Source organism: Melanotaenia boesemani, chromosome 7 (assembly GCF_017639745.1).
Source record: "Melanotaenia boesemani isolate fMelBoe1 chromosome 7, fMelBoe1.pri, whole genome shotgun sequence".
NCBI lineage: Eukaryota > Metazoa > Chordata > Actinopteri > Atheriniformes > Melanotaeniidae > Melanotaenia > Melanotaenia boesemani.
Window position 1 is genome coordinate 22,602,788 of NC_055688.1, and position 26,172 is coordinate 22,628,959.

Below are 26,172 nucleotides of genomic sequence, written 5' to 3' on the forward strand. Positions count from 1 at the left end.
CAAAACGACGTCAAAATAGCGATTTTCTTTTAGCTACGAGTTAGAATTGCGGCGAGCAATGAAATTTCAGAGGTGGGGTATACTTTATCAAAATAATAAATATCTGTGACGTTTTTTTTATATTTTTATTTATTTTTTTAAGTAACTACAGAAGATGTGACATGTAGTTTGACAGGAGGCTGACCTTAAAGAGTTTAGAATGAGAAAGTTTCTTATCGGCTAGTATGATTTGTCTCACTATCATGTGGTCCTGGGGGTTAAACAGAATATAATTTGCTGACTTATATGTACAGGCTGGGCCTGTTACATATTTACAGTAAGTGTAATGATTAATTTTTCTCCCCCCCGCACAGTCTTAAATAGCCCTTACTCACAAGTCCACCATTATTCAGGAACAGATTTCTTTATGTTGAAGTCTCTTCTTTCAACAGCTCGTCAACTGACTGATTTCCACATTTATCATTTTTCTCTCTCCCTCGCTCTTTTTTTCCTCTGTATTCCACTTTCCTGACGTTTGTATATTTGCAGTATTTATTGGTGAGTAAGAACTTTATGCATTTCAAACTGATTAGCAATCAAAGAAACTACCTAATTTTGTACTTGTTAAGTTGTAGGACAATTTTAGTTTAAATGTCCAGAATATCATTCTATAATGTGTTTTCTCTTTTAATTTTGTTTTAATTAAATATTAACAGTGCACCTACAGGCAACTTAAGCAACTTGTTGGAAGTCCATTCATGTTTGAGTTTAAAAACGTCAACCACAGATCAACTTAAAATCAGTTTTTGTTCTTAATTTAAGTGGATTTAATTATTTCAGAAAGAAAACCAAATGACTCTGGGAAATTTTAAGAATTGCACGAAAACTTAATTTAACATCCAAATGCTTTGTGGTGGAAGTATTGGTTGCCAGGCAACAAACATGATTTAATTGTTATGCAGGTAGTTGAGTACATTTATTTAATTTGTGCAGCTGTTACAGTTTTTTAATGTAATGAAGTTAGCCAAACTTACAAAAGTTAAAAATGTGTTAGTATTATCTAAAGCCAAATGTCATAAAGATCTTGTTTAGATCTATAGATGTTGTTCAGTACTTCTGTTCTGATTTTCTTTCATTAAAATCGTGTTAATTTAAAATCCAGTGCTCAGTTTTATTATACAAGTTACCTCAGGGTCCTAATAGCCATTCATTGTGGAATTATGAGGACGAAAGAAAGAACTTCAGCTGACAGGACAAAGTCGATGGAGGAAATAGGGGTTAAGGGCTCTTTGGTCTACCCTTTAATTGCTTTATGGCTTTGTTTTTTTCTCTTCTTAAAAAAACAATGGACAGGGTTAAGGGTCAAAGCTAACCAGGATAGGTTGAGAGAGATTATGGGAAGCCAAGGAGATGATAGGTGCTCAAGAAAATGATGCATGCTCATGTTTATTGCATGCGTACAAAGCCACATCAGTGCCTAAATGTAAAAGATTAATTTTAAATGGACTTGAGACTCAAGTTTATTTGCTATGATGCTATTTACTTGTAAATGTTCACTGAACATATCACTGTGATTTTTATTGATGTCATAGGGTAAAATGTAATCTTAGAAGCAATAAAAAACCTAAATTTTGAGATATGTTGCTGCTTCACAGTTCACTAATACTATCCAAGGTATGGCTTGTATCACATGAAGGATTAGATATAAGATAAAATAAGATGTACAATAATTTCTTGTGAATTTGTTTAATCATCCATACTTGACCAAAAGAGGGCAGCATAATTTCATATTAAGAAAACTTTTATCACACTGGATATAATGTTCATATAGTACTATGAAAATCTTGTGTGGTTGACGGTGGTTGCTTAAGACGTCATATAATACAGAAGACTGTAGCAATAATCCTGCAAGTCAGATGCCCTGTAATAAACTGTAATAAAGGGAAAGGCCAGGGAAGAATGTTTAATATGAGTTTGAACTGCCAGCTGAACATGCTTACACTCTAAAAGGACTTAAAGTCTTTTGTCTTCTAAAATAGTAAATGTCAGCAGAAGACTCTACAGCCCGTCTCATGGTCTCATGTTTTGGCTTGATTTTATCAGCTGTGTTGTTCCTGCGGGTCTCACCAGCTGTAACAGCATCTCCATATGGAAAAACTCTGGCTTCCAGTGGAGCTGCTGTTATCTGTGGAGGGACACCTCTCATCGTCAAACACTGCGTGGACTCTCTACAGCTTGTGCTCACTAACATTCTGTTTTTGTTTTTATAACTTAAAGGTTGTTTGATGCAGAATAAATCTGATCTTGTGAATCCAATGTAGTTCTCTGTCTGTTTCTTAATCATGTTATTTGGACAGGTAAAACACAAAGGTTGAAGGATATGTGTCTTATCATTCTTATATCTCTATCATCCATATCTTATACATGTTTATATCTAGATAAGTTTACCCACAAAACTATGTGTAGGCAAACACAATAATAAGAGGTTTCTAAAAATTTTCCTGGTTGAGGTTTCTATGTAACAAACACCAAAGAATTCCAACTCACATGTGTTTACGTTAAAATGCTACAAATTACAATACATTTCTTTGTGTGTGTTTTATTTGAAAAAAGGTTAAACTTAAACAAAAAGTGAAAGATCAGATAGTTTAAAAAATAGTCAGTGTTACAGGCAATGAAACAGAAACTGAAATGTAGTCATCACTGTGTACAATGTGCAACTTGATACGGGCTCTTTGAAATGAAAAGCAAAAGCAAAAACTGTACGCCTAGTGACCATTTGACATATTACTGAACGGCCTTACTGGGCGCAGACCGGTCCCAGGAGTCAGGTGGTCCCTGACCTAATGCCAGAAATATGACTTAGCTTAACCATAGAGGAGATATGAAAAATAAATGGAAATATAATGAAGAGATGTACAAGAAATGTAAAATGAAAAGGAGACAAAGACAAAACTTGTACTGAATTAAATCAATTTGATACTTTTACTGCAAAAATTAGCAAAAAATCCAGTTCTGGTCATTGTGTTAGAATAAAATAACACATACAGCAGACACATGTTACAAATACTACAGGCAATACTTAAGCAAGTATAAGAAAACTGTATCACATGTTACACAATGTATTGCACATTCCTAGTATTAGTGTACGGTCTATTTAGGAGATGAGTTCTTTAATGGCACTTGGATAAAAACTTTTTATAAATCTGGTAGTGTGGACCTTGGACAACTTGTAGCACATCCCAGAAAGCAGCCGCGTAAACAAGTTATTTTCTAAGTGGAAGAAGTCCCGAATTATATTTCTGACTTTATACATGCATGTGGCGATGTGCCAGAAGCTGTGTCCTTACAATATGCTGATTTTATGGCTTCATGTCTACCATGGTGCATCTTTTGAACTGCGTGTGTGATGATACTTTCTACTGATAATTTATAAAAACATAACTGCAATTTTTTGGGTCAGTTTAGCTCTTCTCAGTGATCTTTAAAAGTACAATCTGCTCTGCTTTTTCATGAGGGCTGTGGTGTCAGTGTGAAAACAACTAAAATGTAACACAAAAACGATCAAAATGAAAAGCTTCAAAGAAATGAAAACTAACAATACACAAGCCACATGAATCCAAGGAGATAAAAAAAATTGACAGGAGTCACCAAACAAGACAACAAGGCCAAAACAGACACAAATAGTTGTAAAAATAAACAATATATAAATGTACACCAAATTACTAATATGAGATATTAAGCAACCACAGAGAGCTGAACAGTAACATTACAAAGTAAGTACATGATGGACCGTTGGTAACATACAACAAACAACATATCATGGTGGAGGTGGTTGTTTCAGTCTTGGTGCCTTGGTGGGACAAGTTGAAGCTATAATCTATTAATTATTGGAAAATTATTCCTGAATACATTTTTTTATTGGAAACAGAAAAAAAATTGCAATTCAGGCCTATACTAACAAGCAACACTTATGATGGTATAGTAACAAAAATGTTCATGTTGATATCCACAAAACGGACTTAAAATGTTTTTAAAGAATGATAAAGAAATTCATTTTCACGTAAAATATTTTGTTGAAAACATAAACGTGAGTTTTTTTAAGTTTGGGTCAAGATTGTTCTGGTAAATTTTAATGTGAAATATTTGCACAATTTCCGGTGCCCGCGTGTCACCCCCGTCATTGGCGCTGGATTTATGACTGACAGCGTTGCTACGCCCGTAGCTAATTTAAAAGCCGTTATCGGGGCGTTCTTCTGCTTTCACCTTGCATTGAATGGTAAACGGGTTAGGTGTCTAGAGGGTTTAGAGTGAACTGTTGCTGGCTGTTATATTGACCGAAGTCCACTAAAGAGAGAGTCCTCCTTGAATGACTGAAACTCGTAGTGCGTGGCTACTGCCTGGCTAGCTAACGAAGAGGAGGGTGGGGATAAAAACTTCGAAGACCTCGCCCAGTCGTCGTTTCCTTTCAGCAGGCAGCTAACGTCTTGACGGTGTGAGAGACCCACCAATTTAGATAATTATTCAAGGGGAGACCGGCACACTTGTGTCAATTAAGGGTAAAAATCAGTGGCCATGTTCAGAAAAACCTTGAAAAAGGACCCCGAGCTGTTTCAGAATGTGTCGGAGGGGCTGCGGCGGCTTTACCGGAATAAACTGTTCCCTCTGGAGGACACGTACCGATTCCACGACTTCCACTCTCCTGCACTCGAAGATGCCGACTTCGATAACAAGCCCATGGTACTCCTGGTGGGTCAGTACTCTACCGGCAAGACAACCTTCATCCGACACTTGATGGAGCAGGACTTCCCCGGTATGCGCATTGGACCCGAGCCGACCACAGACTCTTTCATCGCGGTGATGCACGGCGAACAGGAGGGGGTGATACCGGGTAATGCCCTGGTTGTCGACCCCAAAAAGCCCTTCCGCAAACTCAACGCCTTTGGAAACGCGTTTCTCAACAGGTAATGCCAGTGTATGCTTCCCATTAAAGATATTACATTGATCAAAGTGAAGTGAATATGTCATGTGAATGTCATGCTTGAATTGAACATTTAGTTTGTATGTGTTTGTGAACAATGTCTCACAACAGTGGATCTTCCCTGATTTAAATGTTCCTCCTACAAGTTCTAACATGCACCACACTTTTTCAAGGTACAGTCACAGTATGTTGTTGCGCAATCTTTGAGCAAGAGCCAAATGTGTGTGAGTTTTCTCTATTTCATCATGTTGAGAGAATGAACCGTTTCGTGTCAGACAGGTCGCAAATCCACCCCGTGTATAGCAAGCAAAGGACATGTAGGTGCTTTCCAACATGTTATTCCATCAACAAATGTTCTCTTACTTTCACTTTGGACCAAACCTTGCCACTTAACTTAAAACCCTACCATACCCTTCTCCAGGCATTTATTCTTCTTCTAGGCACCTTGCAAAGTTACTCTTGACAGACTCTTCTGTCCTAATGACCTCATGAAAGTAGAAATAGTTGTAAGCTATGTTTGACAACATGATGACCTTATATAGTTTTTGGTGTCTTTTTTTTATCAGGCACGTCATCTGTCACACCTTGTTCTATGACCTTCTTCTGTCCTTATGTCATTGACACAAGTTTCTTGATCAGCTAGCCATGTAAGTGTTTCTGCATCAGTGCAAACTGACCAGCCAATTCCTTAAAGTGCTACCTGTGAGTAGGTCTTATCACAAAGGGTTAAAGGTTTTAGTATCAAACTCTTTTATTAGTGTCATATTTGTTGCAGTAGAGGTTGCTAAGTTAGTAAATGTTTCATCATAACTGTTCAGATATTTCAGATTACATTGATATACCAGATAAGATAGATTCTAAACATTCAGAATGTCTCCAAAATTACCATTGACATTGATGTCCAGGTGTAGTGTAAACGGTGAGCCATTCTATAATGTCATATAATTTAGGGCTTCAGGTGGGGCTTTTGCTAGTTAATAGAACATAGCAATGTCTGAAATGTAGAAATTATGGAAAAGGGGAGAATAAAAGCAGAAATGAAAGGGCAATTGACAACATAATAGAGGAAAATGTGGTTAGTGGTGTGCCAACAAATAAAAAGAAAAAAAAAAAGAATTAAAAGAAGAAGAGGATCAAGGGCACCGGAAAAGCTCAAAGTGTCCCATTCACATGAAATGAGCTCCTCCCAGTCAAGCTCAGAGTGCAAAGTGCTATGAGTCAGAGGCAGTCTGACTGTGCTTGGTTGAAGCTATAAACACCTGAATCCTGTTGTACTACGGATTTGTAATGACGTCAGACTTCTTAACATCTGATTGTTGATGATTTCATTTCCTGCAAAGGATGTGGGGATGTCCCTTTCTCTCCCTGGGGGCTGTCATGGTGTCACCCTACATAGCAATACCCATCTGAGCAGATGGGCAAATAATCCCTTAACAAATGACTAAGTTGTAGCCTGTCATGATCGTAATCTGTTATTGGCTTCAGATGACCAAATATGCTGTAGTAATTTAAACACCCAAGTGGACACTTGGTTATTTTGGTCTACTTCCCATTATCCACAAAAATTCCTTCCTGTGATTATGTAGAGTGTTATCCTTATCTTTTATGAAAGCAGACTCGGAAAATAAAGCAATGCTTTTTCAGATGGCACTTTTGATGAGTAGTGGATGTTTGACTTCATAGTCCCTGATTAACCTTTCAGAGTTTCTTACAGACTTCAGAGGAAACCAGATAAGATTGTGTGTAAACAAAGGCTATTGTCCATTGAAGCATCATTTGTCAAACTGTTTTATGAAGTCCTGTGGCCTTGTGAGAAGTGTTATTCTTTACTTGTAGTCTGTCTCTTTGTCTCAGAGGCATATGCTGTCTTGAGTGGTAATACTCTGGCTTGAAGATCACCTGATCATACACAGCATAATACTGAGTATGACTGACCTGGCCTATAACTGCTTAAAACTTTCTGTCAAAAATCCAATCATTAAATATATCACAACTGGGCTGTTTTTGTTTTAAACTAGGCCAGTTTATTATTTTTCTGTCATAAGGCCAAATATTTATTCTGGCCTTTTAGCTGGTTCAGGAGTTCTTGTTACTTATATACGTGGAGAAGAGCTCAGGATGGTCAGATTTTTAATTGGCTGTTTTTTGTCTTTTTTTTTTAAGCAGACTGTGATGACTTCTCTATAATGTAGCTCTTAACTATAGTTATTCTATATGTGGATTAGTCTTTAACTACCGGGCTCAGATGGGGCTTGCCTTCAGTAACCAGTTATTTAGGGAGAGAGTAAACAGAAACCAGTCCTGGGATCTTCAAACCTAGGGCTTGCTTTTGGTTTTGGCAAACTGAAAACAAAGTTGCCAATCTTTTTGCATTTCTTAATATTCTTCTTGTTTTATTTTATTTTTTTCTTATGGCTTGCGCAGTGATTTTTGTTCAAAGTGTTTCCACAGAAGTAACGTAATATTTCCTCCCAAAAAGCATGAATATTTTTTTAACCCTTGTTCCCTTTTATTTTACATACCGCTGCAGTTGCAGGGCCCCAGTGTATTTCTGTGCTCTCTGTAAGCCATTAGTCAGTAAAACCGGAGTCAGCAAAGCTTAAGTTCCGCTCTGACCCACCCTGGCCCACACTGTCCTGCTCCGTCCTGTCCTGATATTCCAGGACGCTGACTCTGCTTTTCACCAAGGTAGGGACTGATACTTGTAAAGCCTTACGGAGCATATTAAAAATATGTGTGAAGAATTGTGCAGTTATCAATGGAGTAGGTAATTTAGTTGCCCACACAAGCCAAGACTTTACAGGAAGCACGTAAAAAGATGACAGCTGTAACCCCCCGTTCACATCACCAGTGCTAGTGACAGCCACCCTGTTTCCTCTTCTGTACGGGAAGCTGAGGTTACTATGTGAAGGAAAGCTGTAGGTCAAGTAGTAGGGCAGAAGAGGAAAATCTTGTGTCATGAATTCCAGTTGTAGAGCAGATCTGATGTGAAATGTTTACCCATGTCCTCATGTCCAACTGCCTTCCAAAATGCATGGACTTTCTACTCTCTCAGATGAATTTTCGGACTCCACACCCGCAAGGGTTCACCATTTCTGAGAATTCCAGCTCAAGCTGATCTGAAGATTATTTCTTAAAAAGCTCTGTGGAAAAATGTTGAGACAGATAGATCAATGGAAAATCTGAGCCAAATTTCCAACTGGATATCATAGGGGATCTAATGTGAGAGAGAAGGGAAAAACCTGCATGTTTGTTATCCTTGGCCGTCACTGTTTTTGTCATGTAATATCATGGATAGGATCTTTATGCAAGAGGCCATTCTTTCCATATTTCTTTGTCTTTGCAGACTTTTCCATTTCCCCATTGCATGAGGTACACGACCTCTGTGAGGTTTGAGGGGTGTGTGTCTGCTCTCAGTGTGGTCACAGCAGGAATGCAAAAGCACGGTTTTCCTAGTCTTATGACCTGGTGCCTCTGAGCTCATGTTGTGAGTATTGCTCAGTTTGGCTGAGGGGGCAGTAGAAGGAGAAGAATTACTCTGAGCTGTGGGGCATTGTAACAATCCCCTTCTTTGTCCTGAGTGGGACATTGTGGGTTGATGTAAAACTAGTCATCTTCTCTCGTTTATTGGTTCTCTCATATGTATTGGCTCAGTTTCTGTGTTTTTTTGGGGGGGTTTTGTGACTCTCAACTAAAATGGAAACCCCAGTAGAACAGTGTGAGACTCTTTTTGTGATGTAAATTGTTTCACACTGGAAATAATTCAAACCTATAATTTTATAGCTTATAAAGTGTTGTCCCAATAATTGCATCATAATCAAACCAATAATCATTGTCACAGCAGCAGTGGTCTCTTATAAACAACACCTTAGCACACTGTTTGGAAAATCTGTATCATCCTGTAGTTTCTGTTGTAGCAAAAACATCTAAACTATGTTTATAATGCTGGCTAGAGCTCAGACATTTAATCATATAAGCTTGATTGAAGTTTGTGTTAGACGGTGTAACCTGCGTAAGTGACCTGCAATGCCGCAAGCATTTCTTGGGTGTTTCTACATGACTTGGGAATTGCATCACGTTATTCAGGAACAGAAGATAGTGGAAACAACTCCACTGTTTAACATGGTGCTCCTAAAAGTCGATCACTTGTTGTTTTTCACTTAAATAGTAATTGACATGAAAATAATAGACTTAATAATAATTGTAACCCAATTGTCAACATGAAATTTAATGTCAAAATTGTAAAATACACTTGTTTCCAACTAATTTGAAAAAAATGGGATTGCAGCTGCCCATTGACTGCTTTGTGTTTTAGCTGTGTCTCTTCCACACCAAGAATGGTATTCCACTAGTGCTCTGCCAGAGGGCAAGGCAGTTGTGACTAAAAAGATTCAGAAATACATCTGTTAAATGCCAAGTTTGTGTATAAACACTCTCACCAAATCTCTGACATTCTTTTCTCTTAATTTCTCCCTTCTGTGCTCCTTCATCTGTCCTCCGTGTATCTCCACTGCAGGTTCATGTGTGCTCAGATGCCTAACCCTGTCCTGGAGAGCATCAGTATCATCGATACTCCGGGAATCCTGTCTGGTGAAAAACAGAGAATAAGCAGAGGTCTGCATACACACACACCAACACTTTACCAACCTTTTTCTTTTGGAAAATCCCTGGCAAAGCTTGTGCTTGCACCATACCACACTATCTGAAAGTTTCCGAATGCTGTAACCAGAAAGCTTTGCACATATACAAAATAAACCCACAGGAAGTTGCAGGTTGAGATATAAAAAGGAAACGTGCTCCAACTATATGCATGCTTGTTTTTCCATCTCCAAACCTTTCTGTTGTATTTGCTTGGCAGCTACTCTACAAAGACAACTGTAGCAGTCTTACTCGCAGTGCTGTCAAACCTGTATTTAACTCCTTTTTCACCCTCAAGGCAAAGTGTAGCCAAATAGCTAAATGTGATGGGGCCCTCACAGCTTGACAGTAGCAAAGCTACTACTTGTTGCACTTTGAAGTTCACTTCCTGACTAGGTAGGTGTTGTTTTCTAGGGCATCCTCAACTTTGACAGTTAAGCCATTTTTTTCTGATTTTCATGTGCTCTTAGCTTGGATTATTTTTTAATTGTTCTTAAAACTATATTGTTTACATTTTTCCCAAATTCTTTATATTATTAGTTTTATCACTTTTTTTCTATACTTTAATCACTTCGTATCACTTCCTTGTGCTATGTTGAAATGATGGAGTTAATATTTTTTATCCTTGTGCTCTCACAATGCTGGGACCTATAGGGTAATTTCATTATTGCCACATACAGTTTTCACTTGACTTTTGATGATTTTACAGAACACAAGCGGTTTATAACAGTGCACCTGAGCAAAGGTTCTGCTTTTTCTACCTTACTTTAAGTAGCTGAGAGGAAATACACATACAAGATGTAGTCTTTTGTGTGCTCTAGGGAAAGGAAATGGACTAAAATGGCAAACATAGCAGTTTCCCAAGACTGTCCTCACCTCCACTATCACCAGAGAGAGCTAGGTGCACAAAGAGCTACTTCATAATTTGTCAGTGTGTTCTTAATTGTTTATTTCCAAGTGGAAACAACATGAAAAAGAGGAAAAACAGTTCAAAGAATTAATGATAATTTTGGTATTTTTATGACAGTTTGAATATAATGTACATTTTTTTCTGTAAAAGGGTCATGGTTTTTATTTTTAGAAAAAAATTATGAAAATTAAGTCTGTCAAGAAGTGTATACATATATTTATTACAATAAATTAACAAAGCTAATCTGTTCTGCAGGTGGTTGAAACATGAAGCGTTCATGCCTGTGTGTTAACAGAGACCAACACACACTGAGGTGACCCTGTCCGAGAGCAAACAACATACCTCAGTTTTGTTTCTCTGCAAACATACATAGAAATTCTTACTCCCAAAGGCACTTTCTCCCTTCCTTAAACATACTTTCTCATTCATGTCATCTTCTTATCTGTTTTTTACAAACTGTGGATACAGTACTGTACTCTATAGACATACTGTTAGGACCGTGTCATGTATAAACAGAACTGAGTAGATGGTGCAGCTCATGTGTGACGGGCATGTACGTCTGCTCTCTGAATCATGGCAGATATCAGGTTTGTACCAAGGCAACATGATTCTGTTGTTTTGCTTTAGAGTGTTCCTTTGTGATATAAGCTAACAAGTTGTGTCTGTGACTTGTCAGATAAGGTCAAACATTCCACTATTTTTGATGTATGTCTCATGTCCTTGATATAACTATGAAGCTGCAAAAGCCTTCAGTAAACCCCCAGACACTGAAATCACAAAGTCCATACGCTGGATGTTTGGCCTCTTTTAAATGTGTAACTTTATGACCATGCATTATTTTTGATTAGGTTAGCATGTTTGAGTTGGTGTGAGTTTCTTAACTATTTATGGACAGCAGCAAAAACAAGTGTTTTTATTTTTTTTTTTTTTTGCAGAACTGTCTGGTATCTTTCCCATAATCACTACTGATGACATGACACTTAATATTTATGTGTTAAAGCTATTTGAAGCCAAGCTGAAACTTTCAAAACTTCTAGCCATATGAAATGAAGCCCTGCAGTACGGTAATGTTGGGAATAGCTTGACATTTCTGGAAAATGTCCTCCCTTTCAGGGAATTAGATTAGAAAAGACCGAAACTGATTATTTCAGATTTAGGGAAAGTTTGCTTGTTTTCATTTCTCATTTAACTGGAGTTGCTTTTTTTTAGACTGTTGTATTAACAACAAAAAAAGTATTTATTTGTTTTTTTAAATTATCTCTTGGCACACCAAACAATTAAATTAAGAAAGATTTAGACATGCTGGTTAGTAGATTTTATTGCAGCCTAACTCAACCACGTAAGGTGTTCCTGGCAATATTTAGGCTGTATGGTAAGCTTTCTGACTCACTCCTGTTCGTAGCTTAGAGGTTACTCTACTGATATGTGGATGGTATTGATTGGCACTTTTATGCTTCCATTAGAAGATCAATGTGCTTCCCAAAATGCCAAACTAGTTATAATGTGAATCTTCACTGGTCTTCCTCTTCTGGTAATGATTTTGAGCTCTGTCAAAATTTGACATGAGTTTATGGCTTGATCCTTGCATGTACATTCACTGTATATGGTACAGACATAGCAGTTGCTGATGCTATAAGTACGTCTGGGCTTGAGCAGCTGTCTCTGTCTGATTCCCTGACATGTGTGTTTAAAAACAGACTTGGGAGGGAATGAACAAATGTTCTCAGCTGGCTACCACTAGGATTTTAGATTAGAAACATTCTCCCTTTGTCTCCCTTTTACTTTCACTTACCATGTGCAAAAACTCCCTATTTAGTTGTCTCTTACTTTTACTTTTGCTTTTACTCATCTCTTCCTCTGTGTTCCCTCTTTTGCCTATTTTTTTCTCCCTGCTCACCTGTCTGTATCTTGATCATTGTCTACATCATCTGTATCTCTCTGTCTTTCTTTTGTTTATGTGTATTGGATAGGGAGAAAATCCAGCCACGTTGGAATGCATGCACAGCAGATCTGACGTTGATTGTGCAGCAGCCATGATGAGCTTTTAGACCAGCTGCATTCTTTTCTGATCAGATGACACACAGGCACTAATCAAAACCACAACCACCAACTTTCTCCGTATGCTCAATGAAAATAAAACTCACAGAAGGCCAGTTTTGAAATTTATGTTAGCCTTTTTCTTCATGAAACGACTATGGGATGTGATTAGTAGACCAAGTTTAAGTGCTTAATCTGGGATAGGAACTTGGTTAGTCAACATCCTGAAGCCATATTGCAGGACTTGATCAATCACTAAGGTCACTGTTTCATCACTGAGGCTAATACATACTGTACATTGACAGGTTTGTTCTGAGACTTTCTGATTCAGTCTTTATCTTTTAGACCCATCTCTATTTTCTCAGTATACCTAGTTAAACAACAACCAAGGGAAAAGCCCAGCCTCTTCAAAGAATTTCTTTCTTTTTTTAAAAAAACATTATTAGATCAATATGACTAATACTATGTGCAACATACAACCTGCAGCCTCTGCAAGGATATTAGTTATGAAGTAATTGGGGCATTGAGCTATTTGTCAGATGAAACATACTTGAATAACCTCACATCCGCACCGATGATTATCATCACTCTTCCAGGATCCCTTCAAGAAACTAATATCAAATAATTGTTTAAAGCCCAGGTATATGCAAGATTTAATGTTATTCTGAAAAGCAGATTAATTACACCCATGCAGATGTCCTTAAGATCCTGTCTACCTTCCTGTACTCTCCCAGGCTATGACTTTGCTGCTGTGCTTGAGTGGTTTGCTGAGCGTGTGGACCGCATCATCCTCCTGTTTGACGCCCACAAGCTGGACATTTCTGATGAGTTCTCTGAGGTGATCCGTGCCCTCAAGAACCATGAAGACAAAATGCGTGTGGTGCTGAACAAGGCCGATCAGATCAGCACTCAGCAGCTGATGAGGGTCTACGGAGCACTAATGTGGTCTTTGGGAAAAATCATCAACACACCCGAGGTAAAAATATATTTTTATTCCCCATGTTTGTACTTTTGTGTAATATTTATATGAAATTTCATATATAAATTGGTCTTAAAATCTGAAAACAGCCTCATTCGTTCTTTCGTTCATTCATTCATAAGAAATTTAAGCTTGAGTTCATTTCACACCCTGACTGTTGGTTGTAATTAGTCAAGTCAGTCAGTGTGAGTTTTGAAGCTCTGACCATGTTTTTCAAGTCAAGATAGAGGTCAAATGACTTCTTCATGGACAACACCATTCAAAGATGTCGTGTTCTCAGGCTGTCACTGTATCAAAAGACATGAGAAAAAAACCAACATATAAATGTAATGAAAGTGAAAAGCAATTCTAATACCCTCCTTTTCAAATCGCGTGTCCTATCATGTGACATAGTCTCATGATTGTTCCCTGACTGTTTGGTTAATGTTTACTCCAGAGCCATATTCATCAACTGATCCCAGAGAAACCTTTGGATCTTGAAGATCATTATTCATTGACTTTACATGGGACATAAAGCATTGTGCACATTATTAATTTTTTTTTAAAGTTTTCATTTTGCTTTACTAACAAGACTATTATCCTGTGGTGTATTGTTGTACACTCCATTTGATTTTTGGGGACATAAGATAAATGTTTTGTGTCTATTTATACAACAGCCACACTGCAGTGTCATGCACATGACTTATGGAAGTATTTCCTCTCAAGTCAATGTAGGCAGAAAAGTTAAACGTGAGGGAAATGGAGAGTAACCTGTGCAAACGTTGTTCTAGGTTGTGCGCGTGTACATTGGGTCGTTCTGGGCTCAGCCCCTGTTGGTGCCCGACAACAGGAAGTTGTTTGAGGCGGAAGAACAGGACCTGTTCGTAGACATCCAGTCTTTGCCACGTAATGCAGCTCTGCGCAAACTCAATGACCTCATCAAACGGGCACGGCTCGCCAAGGTCGGTATTAATAAAGTCCAATTCACTCACCCCTCTGTCATACCAATTGTGTCCTTTTTAACATTCAGCATTTACACAGTTTTGATTTTGGATTTGCCTTTGCATCATTAAATTAAACACAATGTGTAACTCGGGCTGCTGTGTTACTTAGTTTTGACAAAAGATGGTGTTATAAAAAATGATGGTGATATGTTTTTACAAAAGACAATGAAGGATTCGAGTAAGTTGAAGGAGGAATTCATCTGGCAGTGCTAGAGAGAAAAATGAGAGATTAGAGGAATCATTCATTAATCAGAGAATCATAATGTCTACAAAATATAATAAAAAGCCAATTTAATGTTGAGATGGGCCTTATAGATACAGTGATATTACTCTTCAGTTTAGAAAGGAGTACTTTATGTTTTGTTAGTTTTTTTCCATACTTTTCTCTTGGGTTTATTGTCTATTTTATTCTTTGACCAAAATGTCCTCCTCCTTCTTCCTGTGAGTGATTGCACATGGAAAAAACGGTCTTGGCTAATCTAGTGTTAGTTTTGTTTTGAATTAACCACAGGTACAAGAATGACTCAAGTATTGAAACCATGAACCACGTGATTTCATGTTTAAAAAAAAAAATCTGAGTTTTTTTTTTAATGGTAGTTTATCTTTTTTTTCCACTTTAAAAATCCCCACATTTTTAAAATACAAATTACATTGATTTATTTTTCACTTTCATCCCTGAATTTACCATATTTCTCAGTTTAATGAAGGACAAAAGAAAAATAACTGTTAATAAAAACCTTAATGATCACTGAAAATGTCTCTTATTCGTGTTATGACATCCAGGTGCATGCCTACATTATCAGCTCTCTGAAAAAGGAGATGCCCAGTGTGTTTGGAAAGGACACTAAGAAAAAGGAGCTGATCGGCAACCTTGGTGAGATCTACCACAAAATAGAGAAGGAGCACCAGATCTCACCTGGAGACTTTCCCAACCTTGCAAAGATGCAGGTGAGCTTAAAAATAGAGAGCAATCCACAGGGAGATGTAGCCACCTCCACATCAGACTGTGATGTACTGTCTGGAGTTACAGATATGATGGAGTGGTTATTTTTGTGTTTCATCCAGTGTAGAAACAAACCTCTCAGAGTACAATGACCTTCTAAACTTTACTCTTTACATCTTTGCCCTTCTTTCCTGCTCCTCACCCTTCAGGATGGGCCAGGATGGGAATGAGATTTATTTTTCCTGGTTTGTCAGGAAATCCTGCTTCTTGTACTCTGCTCTGGTTGGTAGCCATTGAAGACTGATCTATTTCTATCACAAATTCCTGTTTTCTCTCCTCCCCATCCCTTCAGGAGCTGCTAAATGGCCATGACTTCACAAAATTTGCAGCGCTGAAACCCAAACTACTAGAGGCAGTAGAGGACATGCTTGCCAATGACATAGCTCGTCTCATGGCCATGGTGCGCCAGGAGGAGGCCTCTATGCCCAGCCAGTCCGTCAAGGGTGGAGCCTTCGAGGGAACGATGAGTGGTCCCTTCTGCCATGGCTACGGAGAGGGCGCTAGCGAAGGCATTGACGAGCTGGAATGGGTGGTGGGTCGTGACAAACCCACTTATGATGAGATCTTCTACACCCTCTCCCCCATCAATGGCAAAGTTTCCGGTGCTGCAGCCAAGAAGGAGATGCTTAAGTCCAAGCTGCCCAACACAGTCCTTGGAAAGATCTGGAAGCTGGCAGATGTGGATAAAGATGGCCTGCTTGATGATGAGGAGTTCGCCCTGGCCAACCACCTGATCAAGGTGAAGCTGGAAGGCCATGAGCTGCCACCAGCGCTGCCTGAGCACCTGGTACCTCCATCCAAGCGTGGGACTGTGGTGCAGGACTAAAAGACCAGAGAGAAGGAGGGGAAACAACCACGTCAACACTCATGTTAAAGACTCAAAAAAGTCCAGTCACAAGCATGAACAGCATCATCCCCATCAAGCTGTGAGTCCTTACGCTTCCTGACACTCTGTGAGGAGGCAATGCTGTGATCTTTTTCACCAGAGAGAGACTGGAGGGTTTCTGGGGTGGGTGGGAGGGCAAGTCCATCTTTGTGCATTAGGGGATAATATTCAGGTATCTAAGTGGAAAGAAAAGAGGAGATGGTGTTGAAAGGACAAAATCTGGATCAAGCAACAAATCTGGAGGTTGCATGATGGGGCCTAACATGGATTTATGCATCCTGTGTAAAGATATCTTATAAGTATACAGTCAATATATAATATGTTGATCCAAAGAAATATAGTTTTTTTCCATTTGGAGAGAGGGGAAAAAGGAAATTAATTAAAATAGTTGTTAGAATTGCTTTGACTATATTTTTGTATTTCCTGACTTAACTTTGACTCTTTCCAAATGCTTCCCATTTTATTATTTTGCCAGATGAATAAAATTGAGTACTGCATTGTGTGACTTGTGTATTTGTAATGAATCTTTAATTACACTCATCATAAATATTACTTCTTACTGGTAAGCAGCACTATTTAGTCCAGAGGCAGCGTGACCCCAGGAAGATGATTGAAAACCTTACAGATTGAAACCAAGAATTAGTTATTAAAAATTAATATAAATCCAACATGTGCTTAATTTGTAGCCATCTGTTACAATGGTCATATCGAGGACTGTGACAGAGATTTTCTTTAATATGCTCTCCTTGAAGTGTCGTCTTCTGCCCTCTGTTGGCCAGACAGTCCAAACTAGAGGCCACAGCAGGACATATAAGGTCATTTACTCATGAAACAAGTCACTTCTGGCTGCATATTTTTGAAGGCAAATTGGAAACAGCAATGAAAGAAGACACTTGGGACTCTTCTCTGGAGCAGTCAGAGGACACATGGAGACCATTCATAAAATGTCAGCCCAGGCTCAGACGCACAAATCATTAACAGAAGGACAGGAAGTTCTTTTCCTCGTATATGTTTTTTCCTTTTAAACATGCATTCTCGTAAAATCGGCACAGGTCTGAATATGATGGTCGTTCACGTGATTAAAAAAACGACACAGACACAAGAAACAGACTTGTAAATAATCCCCAGAAGTTGAACCATGTTGTCAGGTTCTTTCTGTTTGAAATAAGTAAATATTTATAAAGCACCTTTCAAGATAAAACTCACAAAGTGCTTAACAATGAAACAAAATAACACAATAACAGAGAACATTAAAACAAAACTGTAATGAATGAATTTACTTAACCAAGAATTACACAAACACGCCAACCAACACTGCCACATCCATCAGCTCCAATCTGCAACTATCATCCGACGGAGAGGAACGGTTGTGACGCTGAATCACATCTGAGAGCGTCAGCTCACCTAAAACAATGTTACACTTCATCCTTCTGTTATACTCACAGTCATGCACTTCATTACATAAACACACTCAGCCTGCACACTAACTCACAAGACTGGTAGCTGGTGTCAGATACATACACATGATGTTTCATCGGTGATTAAGTCCAGAGGCGCTCTCTTGTGTCTTGATAAATAATTACAGGCTGTTTCAATAGGCCTGTTTTTTTCCTTTGCTCCTGCAGCTGAAGTACAGTTCTGCACTAAAAGGCTTTGTCATATTTTCTTCTATTTTTGTGCTTTTTAAACAAAATGTTCCCTTTGGACTCATTTCAATATATTTTTATTGGAAAATGCATGGGTTTAGCTCACTGAAGGGCTATCAACTGTTCCTCTTGCTACTCTCTTTTCAAACAAGAAATCGTATTTGTCATGCCCCTTCATGTTTAGCTGTTGGAAATGTGTAATCTACACAGTGACAGCTTATTTAATAATTCATTTATTTCAAAAGGTGTGAAAAATATAAATCTGCTGATGAACTTACATGGTTGTGATAGTTTGATAAGCATCCTGTGGGATGTATTATATAATGTGTTACATGGTTTTCCCTTTGAGTTCTGTTAGAGCAGATAATTTACAGCCGTCAGTCGCTCCGAGGCTCCTCCTGCTCAAGAATGGCAGAAAGCTGCTGGAATGCCCACAGTGGTGTGAAGTGAGAGGCGGTACGTCTCCACATCCCTGTGCTTCTGTACACAGCGTTTGCATAGCTGTCAGCCTACTCTACTGTATATCTTCCCTTTACAGCATTTCCTTTTTTTCTGTCAGCCTCTGTTAGGATGTCACCCTCCCTTCATCTTATTTTTTTCCCTTTTCCTTCCTTCTCATCCACTGTTTATGGAGAGCAGTCAGTCAATAACGTTGTTTCTCATCTGTATTCCTGCCACTCTGCTGCCTTGTTTCATCACCTCGCCTCTTCATATTTTGGATTGCACTGGCCCCCACCAGGTTTAAAAATAAACTATCCAAGCCTCTGACACACTGACCCAGCAGGGAGTTGACTGGGTCGAGCTTATAACACAAGCATGTGCTGGGAGTGCCGCTTGTCAGAGGCAGGTGAGGAATGAAACACCTGTATGTGTGAGAACAAATCACTGGAGCAGAAAATATTTCTGGATACCCCTCACAGCAAAGCGCTGGTTAATAACTCAGGTCATTAGCAACTCTGAAAAGTCCAAACAGGTTATGAGACTATGTTTGTTTTTTATGTTTTTAATATTTAAACTCAAGTTAAATGTTTATATCTGAGAAAGTTTCTCTCATAGAACTTAAAAAAAAAGCTAAAAAAAAAAAAATTGGGGGTGCAGTGAGTTGTGAAATGGATGCATCAAAGCATTTAAGCCTTGTATCAAAATTAAAATAGTAAATACACAAGTGCTGAAAATGAAAACCATGGAAGCGAACAACACACAAGCTGTAACAGAAGCATGTTTACCACTGCTTTGCATAATCTTCTGATATCCCTCTGTAAGTGTTTGGTTTTGTTTTTCTTATCTTTTCAATGAGATCTTAGCTTCTCAACACTTGCAGGCCTCCATTCGCATATTCCCTTTTCCATAAAATATTTTCAGTGTGTAAAAGGTCTGGATTGAAGGTAGATGAATTCAGCATGAACCCATATTATGCCAGAATTTAGTTTGACGCTGTCTTGCTAAAAAAGCAAGGCCTCCCCAAACATCAGGGTTCATCTGGATGGCAGCAAATGTTGCTCCAAACGCTGTAGCGTCATTTGAATAAGAAAGTTTAGGTTTTCTATATAGTAAAATAAATACTCCACCTTACCAGGTGGTAAAATACAATCTTGGCTAATACATGACATGCACTTTGTCCATATTTATTTAACAAGAACTAAGCCAAAATAACTTGAAGATATCATTGTCTTGATTACCATATTTGTCACTCATCTAGTTGTGGGGGAATTTTGACCCACAACTTGCTTCAGTTTATTAAAATTAGCAGGTTTTGATTCCTTACAGCTCTTGTAAGGTCATACCACAGCATTTCAACCAGGATGAGGTCTGGAGACCTTGGCTAGATAATGCATCATGCTTTTCTTTTTCATCCAGTATGTTGTAGATTCAGTGGTGGGCTTGGGACTATTGTTCTGTAGCATCACCAAGTTTCAGCCAAGCTTTAGCTGTCAGACAGATGGTGTCACCTTCTATTGTACAATATTTCAGTATACAGAGGAGTTCATGGTTGACTCTATGACTACAAGGTATCGAGGTCTCATGGCTGCAAATCAAGCCCAAATCATCTCCCCTTCATCACAATGCTTCAGAGTTGCTTTGAAGTGTTTGTGCTGGTATACTTTTTTTTGTTGTTGTTGTTTTTTTGCCAAATGTAGTGCCTCTGGTAGGCCTTTAAACCAAGCCATGATTTAACATTGAACACGCTAACTGAGGCCTATAAAGTCTGAGATGTAGGTCTTGGGTTTTTTGCATTTTCTTTAAGAACTCCACAGTCTGACCTCGGGCTGAACTCATTTAGAAAGATTGGCAAATATCCTGAATTTGATATCATGAAGAGTAATGATGAAATCCTGAAATTCTTTTGAATTGTAAGTGGAAAAAAAAAAATGACTCTATTTGGATTTTCCATGCAGTTCTTCACAGGGTGATGAATGCTTGTTTACATTTGTAGAAGTGAAAATATCTGGGATGCCCTTTTTTAATTTCATGTCCAGTCATGTCACGTAGCTGGTTTCTGGTCCTGTAAGGGTCTGAATTTCAATAGGGAGATTTTAATGTTTAATTTATAAGTGAAGAATTTATTTTCAGTAACAGGTTTTTAACCTGATCTAATGACCTGTCCAGGGTGTACCCAACCTCTTACCTCTCCTGCCTCTCTGTGTGCATTAGAATTAGAAAATGGATGGATGTTATAGTCAGTATGTTCCCCTGGTTGCAATTGTATTACTGCTGTTGTATTCAAAATTAGCCAATTCTTCAATAACAAAAACATCTTGATTTCATCCCTGATATGTTGTCTGTGTTTGAGAAAAGCTGTAAAAATGTTTATAATTGTCTTTTCTGTTTTATGTACATTGTATACTACGCCCAGCTGTTTTTGGAAACAAGGTTATTAAAACACACCTGCTATCTGACAGGGTGATGCAGCTAACATACAACCACTGCCTCATAATGTTATCTGCATAAATTTACAAATCAGCATGAACTCAGCAGGTCATTAGTGAACATCACACACAGATAAATCATTAAAAGGAGGAATATTTATTTTTGGTATCTTAGACACAGAACACATCAGAGCAGCATTAAATGACATCAGGGGTGCTGCGGTGAATCCTGTAATGGTACATCCGTGGGACCAGTTCACATTTTTAAGGGAACGTGAGGATGAGGAGGCAATTTATAAAAAGGGAGGAGGGAGAAAAGATAAGTGCTAAAAAGGGTTAGAATTACCAACTAAAATAGTTTCCCTTTCTTTTAGAGAGAGGGAGTCGTTCAGCTGCCGTTACAGAAATGTGGACATGGTTGTGTTTACATTGGAGCCAAACAGAAGACATTTTTTTGTCTTTTAAAAGATTAAATAACAATCATAGTTTCAACATTTTCATTAAGTTGATGTAGCAACTGAAAGATCAGATGATTGTAAAATGCTGTCTTCAGTTAAAAAACAAAAGAATATGGATACATTTTTCGGTATTGTGTTCACTTCTCTGTGTGAATGAAAGGAACCATTAAATGAAAGCAAATCAGTCCAAATCAAAGTCTTCATCACAGTGAGTCTCGTCCTCGCTTATCAGGTGAAGAGCCAGCACAAAGAAAACTGGCACCACGCCGAATCAGTGTGTTTCAAAATCCAGACAGGTTTGATGAGGTAGGCAGATGTGTGGTTTGTGGCAACAAAGCTGGGGAAAAATGGTCTCATTCGGTTCAGTTTTATAAACTTTTTTCTCCAGTTTGCTTGTATGATTTAACCACTTTTGGTCAGGGTTGAGTTCATTTGTTCTGTCCCAGGTTCAGCATGGTGGCCTGGCAGCTGGCTGAGGTGCTCCGAACATCTCCTGAGAGGCATATGTGATGTAGAGGAAGCCATCAGTATCTCTGTAGCGAGAATACACCTCCCCCATGCTGCAGGACATGCAGGACATGCTTTTTTCTGCCACCAGAAGGAAGAGTGTTTGGGAGGAATCCAGAGCAATTTTATTCCTGAAAGAAAAACGAGTGGAAAGTCGAATTATGGGTGGAAAGCAGCAAAGAGCTTCAGCTCAAAGAAGGATATGAGAGAACAATTAAAAATCTGACAGCTCTGAGGAGAAAGCAAATAGATGGGAGGGTTGAAACATGAGTAAAACTCAAAACAAAGAATAATTCACCTGAGCAGGCAGAGGAACTGACCCAAGGTGAGCTCAAAGGGAACCAGGAACTTTGTTTTGTCCATCAGGGGGAGAGTCTTTTCACGTATGTAACGTTCAACAATCACCTAAACACAAAAACCCACCTGTGATCTGCAGATAGCTCAAAAATACTCTAGAAATGCAATTAAATGAGGTAGAATTGCACAATAGCAGAATTCAAACCAACTCACAGGTAATTTATTGGGGAATTTAGATCGAATACTGCACACTTCATCTTTTCTTGTAGCTAAACAGAAATGCAGAATATTATAGACTTGAAACTACCATCCATGCACTGTGAGGTCAGTGTGCTGATGCAAGAAGATGCAGCAGTAATCAGGGGGTCTTACCAAGGCATTTCCTTTGCTTGAAGGGCATCATTTCCATGGATTTTTCAAAAGGAGCCATACCCCTTGGGGAAGTTTGCAAAGTCTGGTGGTGATGGAGGCTGCGACGCTGACGGCGCCTGTGAGGCAGCAGTGCCCGGGCTGACGGTGAAGTCCCCTCGGGTGGAAGTGACAAAACCTCAGCGAGTCTCTGTTACTGCTGGTGTTTTATAGAGGCAGAGCTGGGAGGAGTTGGGCAGTGAGTGGGCGCAGCGATGCCTCTGTGCTGTCCTCTGGTTCAGGCCACATTCACACATACTGGTTATGTCAATGAGCTTTCTCACAGCTGTGTGTGACATCGGTGGCGCTGTCACGTAAGCAATATAGGGACAATGGAGGACAGTCCACTTCAGTATGAGGAGGCACCCCAAATGTCCACAGTTAAAATCTGCTGTTACACTCATCACTAATATGAATTTGATAGCTTCTGACCTTTGACCTCTCTGTAGCCATTTTGGCTCCATCTAATACTTTTTTCTTGTTTTAGTCACCTCAACCGACACTGATCAGGATCAGTGGAGCTTCTGTGATGCTGATGGTGGGAATTATTGTGCCTCTGATACATTATCTGTGCAGCGCCTTGCCAAGCTCTTCATGTACAGTACGTTCTGTTAATGTTGTTTGTAAGGAAGAAGGTTTCAATGGCACTGAGTCCTGGAAAGCAACACTAATCCTTTTCTACATTTGACCACATTTAGCTGCATCTGCATTTTGAAATGTGCAAGATTGCAAATTCTACTTATGCATGTGTACATTTGACCTGTATTTCCAGGTCCTCCGGTTTCCTCCCACAGTTCAAAAACTTGCATGCTAGTTTAATTTGTGTTTCCAAATTCTCCCTAGGAGAGAGCATGAGCATGTGTGGTTGTTAACCTCTCTGTGGTGGACCTGTCTTTCTTTTAAATCAAGTGACCTTTAACCACTGACTGCAGGGACAGTCTGTCTTCCTGCTGCAAAAGATTTGAGATGAAACTTTGCTGGTGGGCCTGCGAACCCGAGGGAATGACTGTGTCTTCAAAAGAGAGATAAATCATTTGTTAGCTGGTGTGATGATAACTTTTTAAGCTGAATGTGAAGAAAAAAAAACCAAACAATTATTGATATCAGAAGGAAGAAGGAGAATATCTCCTCAATCTGCATTAAGGGTCAACAGATTAAGGTTGTTAAATCTCATAAATATCTTAGCATCCTTCTGGACAATAAATTGTTTTCTAAAATCAACACTGATGTGGTTGTCAGGAAGGCCCAGACATGGCTCTTCTTCTTAAGGAAACATAGATTTTTTAATGTAAGCAAATATTTTACCAGGTGTTTTGCCAGCATCCTTTCTAAGAACATCTGGATGACAAAAACAAAATCAATAAGTTGATTAAAAAAAGCTGGCACCATGATTGGCATTGTCCCTGACTCATGATTATAAAGAGAACAAGGCCCAGATGAAACTTGAAACTATCACTTGAAAGTTATTCTCTTCATAGTTTTTACCAGCTTTAAAAGCTTTTTCTGTCTCATTTTCCTTCACTGAATGTTTTAGAAGCTTCGTTCCAGCTGCATCAGTTTTTTTAACAAATATTTATTTAGCTTTTAGTATTCTTAGTTTTAGCTTTTTTTATTTTTATGAATGTTTCCTTGGTGTTATAGTGGACTTTTAGATCCTTTGTTACAACTGCCATCAGATGTTTTTCTTTTTTCTATTTATCATTTATTGTTAAATGACTATTTATTTTTAATGTATGTGGTAAATGGCCCGTATTTTATATAGCGCTTTACTGTACCTGGAACAATACCCAAAGCGCTTTACATCATACATTCACACACTGATGGCGGAAGCTGCCATGCAAGGTGCTCAACCACGAGTCATCAGGAGCAATTAGGGGTTCAGTGTCTTGCCCAAGGACACTTCTATATGAACTCGACTTGGCCGAGGATCGAACCAGCAAGACGACCACTCTACCTTGCTGAGCCATGCCGCCCCATAGTAATAGTAGTAGTAGTAGTAGTAGTGTAGTAGCAAACTGATTTCCTCCTCTAGGGCATTAATAAAGCAAATCTAATCTAATCTGATTTTAGAGCTGATAGCTGAGTTGTCATAAAATGGTCTTGTATAATTTTCCATTTTCACAAGAACTTTCTTTTAACTTTAAGTCAGATGTTCATCTGCTGATGAAGACCATGTGATCTGATCAGAAACTCCACAACATGAGATTTTAAAATGTCTGTTTGAACTGCAATAAAACATGAAATACTTCAAGCACTGTATGTGTCAGATTCTCTCTTTTTTTAAAAATTATTGTATTCTTAGGTAAATTCTTGTAAAATATGCGTCACACATTTTGACTAAATGTACTTCCATGCTGTGCAAGTCCACCAACCTACAACTAATGCAGGTCAAGGTCACATTAAGGAAGTTTTTATTAATCTCTGTTTTTTTAAGGTATTAATTGTTTGGAAAGTAATCATTTGTGATTATATGGACAATGTAAATCTCTAAGGCGGTTCCGCAGAGATATTATTTGGTTGCCAGCCTGTATGAAAGGACCACAGATAAATGTGGGTAAAGCTCCCCCTCTGCTGGTTAAAATGTGGCATTTTGACCTGTCAAACACTGCAATTCATGGTGGATATTTCCTGCAGCCTTACCTTATCATGATGTTGGTAAAGCCATATTGTTTTTTTTCCAACTCAAATATAAAACATATGAAATTAAATATCGTAATATTCATAAACTGTGTGAAGTCTATTGAAAATAATATAAATTTAAGTCAAGCTTGAAACCTCTAATTCATCATGAAGCTATTCTAAAGTCAAAAGTATCCAAAAGATCAAATGAGGATAATATTACCCTCAACTGGTTAAGAACAATTCTGGATATTAAATTTCAAGGAGATTTCTGGTGTCATCTGATTTAAAGTTCGGGGGTGGGGGGTAGGGTGGGGGGGTCTGTGCTGCTGCTGGAAGTTTGCCTGCTGTATTGTCTCTGTCCAGTGACCCTGTAGTTCCAATTATTTCCTGATCACAGCACAACACACAAGGCAGATTCCATATTTGCTCAATGGCCAATCCCATTCTGGAGTAACATATAAAGTCAGCTGAAAAAGGAAGTACATCCTCTAACAGTTCTAAAGATACCAGGATGCGGTAAGAAATAAAAATAAGTAGAAAACCAAACAACATTTTCAACTTCAGATGAACAACTTCAAAATGATGTGTTCATATCGTGGCATTTTTTTTTAAATTCAGAGCAGCATTTGAAAAACAAGTATGCCCATCTGTGACCATGAAAAGTAGATAAAAAGCTATGTGCATTAACACAGTGACACAGATTAAATCCACCAACAATAATCTTAGATAAGTTATTGTTTCTGTCCATCAACCTCAGTTAACTTATAAGGAGCCCGTCAGTGAAGAAAGATTATTAACAAGGTCAAAACATTCAAGACAGAAGCCAGTCTTTCTGAGGAGTGGACATCCCAACAAGGTCACATTGTCATCCAAAGCTCAGAGAAACTCCCCCCCCCCCCCCCCAAAAAAAAAAAAAAAAACAAGAGTTACATCTCATACTCTACAAGCCTCAGTACAGCATACTAAATGTT

General features: G+C 38.6%; 2 protein-coding genes across 2 annotated transcripts; one reads left to right on the top strand and one right to left on the bottom strand.

The window, feature by feature from the left end:
* The first annotated feature begins 4,154 nt into the window (after positions 1–4,154).
* Positions 4,155–16,898, top strand: ehd1a (EH-domain containing 1a). The gene is made up of 6 exons (XM_041989380.1): positions 4,155–4,943; positions 9,477–9,574; positions 13,280–13,521; positions 14,295–14,465; positions 15,291–15,455; positions 15,803–16,898. The coding sequence occupies exons 1-6, from the start codon at positions 4,555–4,557 to the stop codon at positions 16,334–16,336; spliced, it is 1,599 nt and encodes a 532-aa protein (XP_041845314.1). The 5' UTR covers positions 4,155–4,554; the 3' UTR covers positions 16,337–16,898.
* A 4,917-nt stretch (positions 16,899–21,815) lies between these two features.
* map1lc3cl (microtubule-associated protein 1 light chain 3 gamma, like) lies at positions 21,816–22,628 on the bottom strand. Its single transcript, XM_041990592.1, has 4 exons — positions 22,544–22,628; positions 22,385–22,440; positions 22,173–22,279; positions 21,816–22,005 (listed from the first exon to the last, which is right to left on the bottom strand). Exons 1-4 carry the CDS (start codon positions 22,599–22,601, stop codon positions 21,816–21,818), a joined length of 411 nt encoding a protein of 136 aa, XP_041846526.1. The 5' UTR covers positions 22,602–22,628.
* Positions 22,629–26,172: the final 3,544 nt, after the last annotated feature.